The sequence below is a fragment of the Chenopodium album genome, chromosome 14 (assembly GCF_948465745.1).
Source record: "Chenopodium album chromosome 14, dcCheAlbu1.1, whole genome shotgun sequence".
NCBI lineage: Eukaryota > Viridiplantae > Streptophyta > Magnoliopsida > Caryophyllales > Amaranthaceae > Chenopodium > Chenopodium album.
This window is the reverse complement of record NC_137847.1, coordinates 40,602,285-40,613,770: the sequence shown is the minus strand read 5'-3', so window position 1 is coordinate 40,613,770 and position 11,486 is coordinate 40,602,285. Positions and strand designations below refer to the sequence as shown.

General features: G+C 36.3%; 2 protein-coding genes across 2 annotated transcripts; both read right to left on the bottom strand.

Moving 5' to 3' along the window:
- Positions 1 to 614: 614 nt before the first annotated feature.
- On the bottom strand, positions 615 to 2,165 carry LOC145578055 (uncharacterized). The gene is made up of 2 exons (XM_081635456.1): positions 1,539 to 2,165; positions 615 to 905 (listed from the first exon to the last, which is right to left on the bottom strand). The coding sequence occupies exons 1-2, from the start codon at positions 2,163 to 2,165 to the stop codon at positions 615 to 617; spliced, it is 918 nt and encodes a 305-aa protein (XP_081491582.1).
- Positions 2,166 to 4,255: 2,090 nt separating this feature from the next.
- Positions 4,256 to 4,861, bottom strand: LOC145578054 (uncharacterized). The gene has a single exon (XM_081635455.1). It carries the CDS (start codon positions 4,859 to 4,861, stop codon positions 4,256 to 4,258), a length of 606 nt encoding a protein of 201 aa, XP_081491581.1.
- Between the last annotated feature and the right edge of the window lie 6,625 nt (positions 4,862 to 11,486).

The window sequence follows — 11,486 nt, the reverse complement described above, 5'->3', positions numbered from 1 at the left end:
CATCTCATAAATTAAGAACACATATTGTATAGTAATAGATATACATAGAAAAACTATATTTAAAATTAAATAATTATATAAATTAGACAAAACAACTTTTTTTTATATAGGAACAAAGTACAGTATATATATAATTTTGAAATTATGAAAATTAATAATTGAGCGCACCCCATATTAAAGAAGGATTGAACACATACAACCCACAATCAAATGCAACAAATTTGTGGAAGTTAAGTTTTTGATAAATTGTTTAGGGCTCAAAGCTTGAGTTCTTCTCATTGATCTCCCAATAAATAGAGTACATAGCTTCCTAAGATATTATCACAAGATATTCTAAATATTATCTTGAGCCAATTAAGCCTATAATCAAGGAAACTATAATATATGATTAATATAAAAGATATGCTCCTAATCTTTTCTAACACCCCCCCTCAAGTTGGAGCGGGTGGACTAAAGATGCCCAACTTGGGAAGAAGATTCTCAAATTGCGATTTGCCCAATGCTTTGGTGAAGATATCGACCAATTGGACATGAGTAGGAACATAGGAGGGATCAATGAGACCATCTGACATAGCATCCCGAACAAAGTGACAGTCAACTTCAATATGCTTTGTTCATTCGTGAAACACCGGGTTTTTTGCAATGTGCAATGCAGACTGACTATCGCAGAACAATTTAATAGCTTTGGGATGATGTCCACCTAAGCTCAAAAGAAGACCCTTCAACCACTTTAATTCACAAGTAATGGCATACATAGAGCGATATTTTGCATCTGCAGAACTAGTAGCAACAGTTGGTTGCTTTTTGGTCTTCCATGAAATAGGCGAGTAGCCTAAAAACACTAGCCAACCTGTCAAAGATCTGCGGGTTAAGGGACATGCAGCCCAGTCTGAATCACACCATCCCTGCAAAGTGAGTTCACTATCAGATTATAACAAAATCCCTTGACCTGGAGTACCTTTCAAATACCGAACAACTCGCAGAGCTGCTTCCCAGTGTTCTTTTCTTGGTTCCTGCATGAACTGAGATAAGATATGGATCGAATAGGCTAAATCCGGCCTAGTGACTGCAAGGTAGATCAATCTGCCAACAAGTCTGCGATAAGATTCAGGATCAGAAAGTACGGGACCACTTGCTAGACCTAGCTTGTGGTTTTGTACCATAGGAAAGTCGGTGGGCTTGGAACCTAATAATCCTGCCTCTAAAATAATGTCAGAGTATATTTTCTCTGACACAAAAACAAACCAGAAGAACTGCGGGTAACTTCAATGCCCAAAAAATATTTCAGAGTACCAAGATCCTTCATATGAAAACAGTCACTAAGATATGCCTTGAATGCCTTTAGAGCAGCAGAATTATTCCCAGAGATAATTAGATCATCAACATACACAAGCACATTAATTTGTGTGCCACGAGAATTGTAAATAATATGAGTATGACTGCAAAAAACCATATGCCTTCAAAGCATTTGTGAGTTTGGCAAACCAACATCGAGGAGCCTGTTTCAGGCCATATAGAGACTTTCTAAGGCGACATACCTTATTAGGATGCGATGATTCAAACCCCGGAGGGAGTTTCATGTAGACTTCCTCTTCAAGATCACCATGAAGGAAAGCATTGTGAACGTCCATCTGATGCAGCTCCCAATGTTTAGAAGATGCAATGACAAGAAAAGCTCGAACAGTGACCATTTTAGCAACCGGAGCAAATGTTTCAGTGTAGTCAATGCCCTCTTTTTGATGATTGCCGAAGACAACCAATCTGGATTTCAGACGGTCAATACTCCCATCAGAATTATATTTGATCTTGTATACCCATTGACTCCTTAAAGGGCGCTTGCCAGGAGGTAGATCTTCCATTGTCCATGTCCCATTTTTTTCAAGAGCCTGGATTTCATTTTGCATTGATTTCCTCCAACCCGCATCCTTCATAGCCTCCTTAAAGGACCTTGGCTCTTTGCCAGAAGTAATAGCTGCAACGTAATTACGGTAATGTGGAGAAAAACTGTCACAATTAATATAATGTGCTATGGGATAAGGAGTACCTGAGGGATGCTTTGAAGACGAAGTGTTAGGAGATGAAGATGATGATGATGATGGACTGTTTGCAATGATGGTGTGAGTTACATAATCCTTGAAACGAACATTCGGAAACTTTTCACGCATACCTTTACCCAAGAGAGTACCATGAGTCGGTTGTTCATAAGTGGGCTGCTGCGGGCATAAAGGTGTCGATGCGAGCTGCTACCCCCCCTGCACTGTGGTACTACTGCTGCTGGAAGCACCACTGCCCACGCCCTCGGATGCTGGATTTTCAGCAGGCTGGACAGTGTGTGTTGTAGTGTTAGTCATCGCACGCCCATCGGGCACTGGAACAGCAGGTGTGGGAGCTGTTTGGTGCGTGGTTGTGGGTTCATCATTGTGCATAGGAATATCACCAAAGTCACCCAAATTCACATCATCAAAGTCATACGGAACCTCAACATTTACGGGCACAATTTTTTCAGGAATAATGTTAGAGGATACCGGATCTTGAAATGGGAACACATCTTCAAAAAATTTTACATCACGAGACACAAGGAATTCTTTAGAATCAAGATCAAAGAGATTCCACCCCTTTTTCCCAAATGGATAGCCAACAAAAATACACTTACGACTACGACTTGCAAATTTATCACCCTTAGATTTTTTATTGTGAGCAAAGCAAAGGGAGCAGAAAGTTCGAATAGTGGTATAAGAAGGGGTAGTGCCGAATAAGATTTCATATGGGGTTTTATTTTGTAAGAGAGGAGAGGGAGTTCGATTTATTAAGTGAGCAGCAGCAAGTACACTTTCACCCCAAAAATATATCGGCAAATTAGCCTAGAATCTGAATGCCCTTCCCACATTCAAAAGATGTTTGTGTTTTCTCTCAACCCGGCCATTCTGTTGAGGAGTCCCAACACATGAAGTTTGAAATAAGATGCCAGTTGCATTAAAGAAATCACGCAAACAATTAAATTCAGTGCCATTATCACTTTGAACAACTTTAATTGTTTGAGAAAATTGTCTATCGACCATTGCCACAAAGGACATTAACATACGGAAAACCTCTGTTTTATCAATTAGCAAATAAATCCAAACAGCACGAGAGAAATCATCAACTATTGTCAAAAAATATCGAGCACCACAAGATGATGCATGTCTATAAGGGCCCCGCAAATCACAGTGTATTTTTTCAAAAATTCTAGAGGCTTTATTTTCACTCAAAGAAAAACTATCTCTAGGGTGTTTAGCACGAAAACAAACTTCACATGCTTTATTTAAACTACCCTTACAATGATTAACTAGAGGAAGGAGTTTGACAACTTTTTCTGACGGATGACCCATACGCTTGTGCCATAGTTTAAGGTAGCCAAAGAATCAGATATAGCCACATGTTGCACCGATGCTCGTCCGTCGAAGTAAAACAGTCGATCTTGCCAAACACTCGTTCCAATCAGCTCCCTCGACTGGTCTTGTATAGCACACATATCAGAGGTGAATTGGACAGTAAAATTTGTATCATCGATTAATTGTGATACCGAAATCAAATTGCAACACAAATCAGGGACAAATAACACATGATTAAGAACAATTTTGGACGATAGGCGAACCGAGCCTTCCTTCGTGGCATTAACATTTTTGCCATTTGGAAGACCCACCGGACAATGTGAGATGGTACGAGTATCGAATAACCATCGGTCATCACATGTAACATGTCGAGAGGCACTCGTGTCAACGATCCATAAATCATTGTCAAACTCACCGTTTAAACGATCATCAGGTATTTTTGTGTTACCCACAAAACCGGCAATTGCTTTCCATTGTTCGGCTGTGAATGTTTGAGAAGAATTGCCCATGGAGCTCACGTTGCCGGTACTGGAAGTTGCATGTGCTCGAGCTGGATTATGACCTCTAGAGCCTGACTGTTGCGGCTTGCCACGTTTCGAGGGGTTAGGCCACCAGTCAGGGTACCCCTTTAATTCAAAACAGTCAGCAACTAAGTGTCCTGTCTTCTTGCAGTGAGTGCAATTATGACCTGACTTATCAGGTTTATCATCAGAGGCTGCTGTCCTTGGCTTCCCTATGTTTGTTCGAAGAGCAAACCCCACGGCCTCAGGCTGCTGTTCATCAGGAATTTGCTTGGCAAGCCGTACTCTCTCGTCTTGCGCCACCAATTGATATGCCCGATCAAGAGTCGCCATTGGATCTTGAGACAAAATGTTGGGGCGAGTTTACTTATAATATTCGGTGCACAATCCCATCAAAAATTCATGAAGACGAGTATTCTCACGCCGCTTCTCATGCTCCACCCGTGCTGTGCAGTTCACGCAACAAGCACATGTAATTAACGGTTCATGGTTGTTTAATTCCTCCCATAAAGCCGTCAATTTACCAAAATAAGAGGCCACGGACATAGTCTTCGTCTGCTCACATTTCGCAATCGAAGCTTTCAATTGTTGAATCCGGGGACCATTAATGGTGGCAAACCGCATCTTAAGAGTATCCCACAAGCGTTTCGCATCTCTGTATTTTGACAGAGTACTCTTGAATTCAGGGTCGATTGTGTTTGTGATCCACGAAATTAACATAGCATGAATAGTGTTCCAATCGGTTGAAGTACATGGAGGAGAAGGTGTGGTGATTGTTCCATCAAGGAAAACAAATTTACGACGAGCCTCCAACGCGGTTTGAATGTCACCGGCCCATTCATCATAGTTTTCTCCACGCAGCCGAGTCGGAGTGATGAAGTCTCCAGGTCTGTCATGAGGACCTAGGTAATAAGGGGATGTGATATCAATTCGTGGTGGTGGCGTTGGTGGATTATCATCATCAGCCATGGCAGTAGGTGATTAATTTCGTTGGTTGTTGTTCTTTTTTTTTTTTTGGATTAAAAACCCTGTGCTCCTGATACCATGATAAATTGTTTAGGGCTCAAAGCTTGAGTTCTTCTCATTAATCTCCCAATAAATAGAGTACATAGCTTCCTAAGATATTATCACAAGATATTCCAAATATTATCTTGAGTCAATTAAGCCTATAATCAAGGAAACTATAATATATGATTAATATAAAAGATATGCTCCTAATCTTTCCCAACAGTTTTGGTAAAAACTCATTGCTATTCAATAAAATAACAGAAAAAAAAACATAATCATAACCAAACACCAAAAAGGAGTGGAAAGAAATAAAATAAAGGAACAACATAAATTCCAAGTAGATAGGAACTTGAATAAAAATAATCATCTTTAAGCATTTTATTAAATAAGAAATTGAAATTATTTTAAATTTGTATTGTTATTTTCCATATATCTACAATAGATGTAAATTTACCTTAAAAGTTACAATGTATTTGATTGAAGAGAAATTGAGTCACTCATATTTGACGCAATTGTAAATAATTTTTAAAATTTTTTTTTTAATTTTTTTTGTTGTTTAGTTTTATGGTTTTGATTCTGTACCAGAAAGAATTAAGATATAAGGATAGTTTTATAAAACTTTTTGGCAGTTATTGAGTATGACTTTTTATTTTTTATTTTTTATTTTTTTTTGAAAGAAGGTAATTTTTTTTTTTAATTTAATCCCACGTTTAAGGTGTAATACCCCTTATTTTTATTTTTATACGTATTTTAATTTAAATAAGTATTTTGTGAAGTATTTAAATAATTCAAAATGAATTATTTATGACATTTTAATTATTTATTTTATTAAGTTTGGAAATATTTTTTAAAAGGAAAATTTTATAAAAGGAAATTTTTATAAAAGTCAAGTTTGATTAGGTATGGGATTAGTAAGGATCCAAAGGGAATTCAAGAGTAGGAGGGTTTAAAGAGAAAAAGGGGTATAAATATTCAACACATGGGCAAATTAAATTTTGCCCAGAGTGGAGAATACCTAAGGTAAATTTTCTCTCTTTTCTCTCATATTTTTTTTTCCTTCTTTCTTTTTTCCCATTTCCCTTTTTTTAATCACCACCGCCGGCCACCACCACACCACCGATGGGCCGCTGCACCACTAGTAGATGCCGACGGCAGCAGCGGCACCACCAGCAGCCGGCTGTGGGATCGGGGCTGCTGTCTGGCGCACACAATTCGAATTTTTTTTTTATTCTTTTTTTCAATCCTAAATCTAATTATTAATTATGGGTTTTGTGATAATTTTCATGATAATTGAGTATAGGTAGTATGTAAATAAATTTTCAGATTTGATTTTTAATTAAAAAGCCCCAAATTGAAAACCCTAGGTTTCTAAATTATTAATATTAAAGGAATATGATTTAGGGTGGTATAAATCATTGATTTGAGGGTTTTAAAACATATTTACAGCAAGTTTTAATGATTTAATATTGCTGAAAATTTTGTTAGTAAGCTATAATTAGGTTTCTTGAAGGAATTTTTGACTACCCATTAATTGAGATTAAAGTAAGGGGTTTTTAATTAATTTTCAGCTTGTTTTAAATAGCTTATGAGTGATTTAATGAGGGTATATATTGCTGAAAATTTGTGTGGAGTGGATTTTAATGCCTTGTTATAATTTTGGATTGCAGGAGACTTCCAAGTGAGTTATTTCATATAGTCGTGGCGATTTTAAGATCGTATTCAAGATACATTCGCGTACTTGATATTTATTTGGTGATATAGGAACGTGCTAGGTTTTGAATAATTGATTCGAAATAGTATCATAATAGACTTTGATTAGAATTTATTATATGGTTGATGTCGGTGAATGAATTATGAAGCATTAATTATTTGTGATGGATTAGTGAATGGAAATAATTAATTTAATTTGGCATGTTGTATATGAACCACACTTTTATTATTGGCATGATAGAGAGCATCTTTAATTAAACTAAATGTTTAATTTGGTTTGGAATATTAAAAAGGAATTTTATTATGCTTCATATAATTTTTATTGATGTTATAAGCATGAAGAAAGAGTTATTTAAGTGTTTGTGTACACGAGGAATAAATTATATATTGGTTCCTTAGTGCACTTAAGGTGTTTTAACACCGAGATAGGAATTTTGGCGAATTATGCGTTTAAGGTGTCTTTGACACCGAGATAGATTAAAAAGGGTTCAACAGTAAATATTATGTGGTCACTAATTATTCAAGAATTAAATTGGTATGTTTAATTGTTTGAATAATTATAATGTTTGATTGTGTTATGGTTTGAGAATCATCACCAAGTCTAATAATATGTAAATAACGTAAAGTGAAAGAGATTACGCACTAAAACTCTTGGAACGTATATACTTTGAGTATGAACATATGAGGGGGGTTATGGGGTTTTCTATTTAGCCATAACTTCTACTGGGAGAACAGTCCGCTGTATATTCCTTTTTATTATTATGCGCAGGAATTCCGCCACTTACAAGTGCTTCTTTTATACTGGCACCGTTAGCTCCCGTGTTAGTACCCCTTTATTGGGGCAGGTTAGGGGGAAACCCGTTCGATGCGTAATCAATGCTAAATGAATAAATTACATATTTATTTGGGGGTCATATTTTATGTTGTATGCTTGTAAACAGGTGCAACAAGGTAAGTTGTGTGATGCTAGGTGAAAGCATGTTAGTGTGTTTAGTTACGCTTATGTACTCAGCATTGCTGATTGTGTGTTTGTATGTTTGTTTGGCCTTATCTTTACTTTGGCCCTACGATGACCCATTTCTAATGGAGAGTAGTGGGGACAAGTAGAGAGAAGCTTTATAGGTGATAAAGCATATTCATGATGGGCATGAGTGAAGAGCGAATCATGCTTAGTTTCCATAAGTTTATGATTTGGTTTATTGCTTTGATTATTTTATTATATTATGTTGTGAGACTAACACAAAGATTTTGAGTTGGTTTGGTTGATAAGAGCCTACAATGGTTCTAAGTTGTAGGTTGACTTCGTTTACTTTGGTTTGACTTTATTTTCGTTTGGTTGACATTTAAAATTGAATTGTCTTAGATTTTCCTATTTTGAGTTTTAAAAAGAGCAAACAAGTATTTTTAAAGAAAAAGAGTTTCTAGGGTGTTAAAAAGTGGTATCTGGGAGGTTTGGTTGAGATTTTATAACCACTGAAGCTAAAAACATGTGTTAAAGTGTTTTGTTTTGAAAATTGGCCAAGTACTTATTTTATTGTGTAATTTCTAAAGTGAGTTATTTAATTTAATTTTGTTTTAAGAAAATCGAATATTTTATTTAATTATTTTTAAAAAAACCGAATTTTTTTTTTAGGGAATAAGGTCCGAATTTTTTTTTTTAATTGGGACATCGGAATTTTTTTTAAAAGGATGTCTGAATTTTTTTTTGTGATGGCCGAATTTTCTCGGCCCTTATTGGAAGGTTATTTTCGAAAAATGTTTTTAAAAAGAGGAGTCAAAAATATTCTTAGTTTGTTCATTTTGCAGGAAAAGCAAGGATTGAGGTAAGTATTTTGTGTTAAAAGCTTTTAAAAGCATGTTGGTGAGTTTGGGTAGGAAAGAATTTGGGCATATAAGTTAGAAATAATTATGTTCTTGTATGCATTAATATTTAGGTTGTGATGTTTAATCTTTGGATTGATTGGAAAGTATGTGATTATATGATTAGAAATAGATGACATTGTTTGATTGAACATTGATCCTAATTCCTGCAAGAACTGTATTATTTTTGCTTTCTTTGGGAAGGGAAATCTTTTCTAAATCTTTTCCTTTACAAATACACCCAAATTGGTACTCTTATTAAGAAAGACAATGAACACCCCTATGATTATGTAGAGAAAATTCGCTATTATTGTTCTTACATGAGTAATGTTCTAAGAAACAAGCTTTATGACCTTCCCTACCGTATTTCTGCCATGATCATTCATTGTTTTCCGAATGAGCCTCCATACCTCGCTGTTAAGACAAGGTTCTCTGATTTCTATCTTCTAGGGGACGTTCCAAACTACTACAAGTATAGGGATTATTTTGGTCAATGGTATCCGGACTATTGCTATTTAATTACTTATCTCATTAAGGTCGAGAAATGCCATTGTCAGCGAATGTATATCCCATATTCAGAATACTATTATGATAATCCAGTAGTGAATAATTCCCCTTCTTCTAGCCACCAGTCAGGTGGTTCTTCTTCCACGGGAAACCAAGCAGGGGCAAATGGAGAGCAAGAAAAGGGAGAGGCAATGGAAGAGAGTAATAATACTGTTGACGGTTCCATTATGAATATTTCTGATCCAAATCCACCTCCAATCCTAATTATAATCGATATTTCATCTGATGATTAGGAAGAGGGAGAATTCGTTCAAGTGGAGCCTGAACCGGAGTCACCTGAACCCATAAAGGAGGCAGATGATCCTGAATTCAATTCTAGAAGCTACAAACAGTCCACAAATAAGAGGGACAATGTTTGAAAGGACTAGATCTTTATAGTTTCATTTCTTTTAGGGGTTTTTAGATTCATTTTCGCTTATTGTTCCTTTCTGTTTTAGTAAAGTAATAAGTGGCAAATCCACAGTGAGTCAGTGAACTTATATAGATGCATAAGTTTTTAGAACTTATTTTATTTCAGTATTCTATTAATTTTCTAAATTATTAATAAAATTCCATTTATTTCCTTGTCAATTATATTCATTTCATTGACCATTAATTCATTTCATTCCCAAAATTATTCATTTCATGTCACTATTCCAATGAGCCAATCCTCACTCAAAAGCAATCCAATGAATTATTTCTAAGATCTGAGAATTAATGGGAATTATTTTTATTTATTTATGTGATGCTTTATTAAATTCCTGGTTGGTTAGTAATCAATAATTGACTTAAAAAGCTACAAATTTAGGGAATTTTTAGCTCTTGCTATCCCAATTTTATAGCTTCAAATTTATTGTGTATGTTTCAAGGGTATTAATCAATATATGAGTGTATTCCTTGAGAGCTAACAAAGACCATATTTAATATAGACCCCTGTTTTAATTCAGGCGAAGAAAGATGGCAGGGGGAAGTGGTAACAACAATGATAAAGGAGAGTTGAGTGAAGTTGTGAGGTAATTAGCAGTTGTTGCCCAACAGTTGGCAAGGAATTCAACTAACAATGAGAATGCTCAATGAGAGCTTTTCAAGAAGGTGACACAAAGTAAGCCACCAACCTATCATGGGGAGCCCGACCCTACCACATTGAAAAATTGGTTAAAGGACTTCGAGAAACTATTTGGGGCAGTTAAGTGCCCAGAGAATTCTAAGGTGGGTTGTGCTACTTATTATCTGAGAGGTGAAGCTGACCTTTGGTGGCAGCAAAACGAAGCTAAAATTAAGGCATTACTTGGATTCAATTGGACTAAGTTCAATTCCAAGAGAAAGTGAGAGATAAGTTTTACCCTAGCTTCTTACAGAAGCAGAAGGCTGAGGAATTTTCAAACTTTAAGATGGAAAAGATGTCAGTCACTGAGTACTACACAAGAGCTGTCTCGTTTTGCTAAGGAATTTGTTGCTATAGAGAAGGCAAAGGCTAGGAAATTTGAGAGTGGTTTGACTACTGATTTACAGCTGAAGTTATGTGGGAAAGTATTCGAAACCTTGGATGAAGTGTTTGGGAGAGCTGCACACCTTTATGCACTAGAAGTGAAGAAGAAGAAAGAACTAGCTGAGATAGAAGGGAAGGAGAAGAGAAAAGAGGTGGGACAAAATTTTGGAAACCAACAGGGTAACCAGAACGGTTTTAAGAAGCAGAAATACCACCATAACAACAACTTCCACAACAACAATAATTCCCAAGGTAACAATCGTCAAGGGGGACGAAATTTCAATGGAGGAGCTAGGAACTTTAACCAAGGGAATAATAAGGATGGAAGACGTTATTTTTACAAGAGGTGCAAGAATAACCACCCTGGGAAAGATTGTGAGGGCAATCTGGTTACGCGTCGAGCTTGCAATAAGATGGGGCATAGGGAGTACGAGTGTTTCTCCAAAAAATCCTAATGAAAACAAGCAGAATAATAATTCAGGAGGGTCCCAAAGGAACTTTCAAGGGAACAACAACTATTCTGGGAATAAAGGAGTGCAGCAGAATGGAGCGAAGGGAAACAATAATAGTAGTGGGATTAATCAACAGAAAGGTGGAGTTATAGGGAAATTGAATGTGATGAGTAGGCATGAGGCCGATTTCACATAAGATGTCATCACTGGTACTTTTTCTATTAACTCTATTCCTGTTAAAGTTTTGTTTGATCCTGGTCCAACTTTTTCTTTCATTTCAAAGACTATTGTTTCGAAACTTAAAGACTATTTGAAAGTAGTAGAAGTAGTAGACTTGCCTATAACCATTCCCACGGGTGGGGTAGTGAAATGTACCAAAACCTTTAGGGATGTGCCTTTAGAGATCGAAGGGAAAGTATTTCTGTCTGATTTCATCGAGTTTGGATTGAGTGACTTTGATCACATTCTAGGAATGGATTGGTTGAGCAAGTACAGTGCAGAAATCAGTTGTTGATCGCAGAAAGTAAAA

Excerpts from the sequence above, each read along its gene's own strand:
- LOC145578055 (XM_081635456.1), bottom strand. The coding sequence starts at position 2,165 with ATGCGTGAAAAGTTTCCGAATGTTCGTTTCAAGGATTATGTAACTCAC. Across the intron at positions 906-1,538 it reads AATCATCGCATCCTAATAAG|GGATGGTGTGATTCAGACTG; the intron begins GTATGTCGCCTT and ends CTCACTTTGCAG.
- LOC145578054 (XM_081635455.1), bottom strand. The coding sequence starts at position 4,861 with ATGGCTGATGATGATAATCCACCAACGCCACCACCACGAATTGATATC.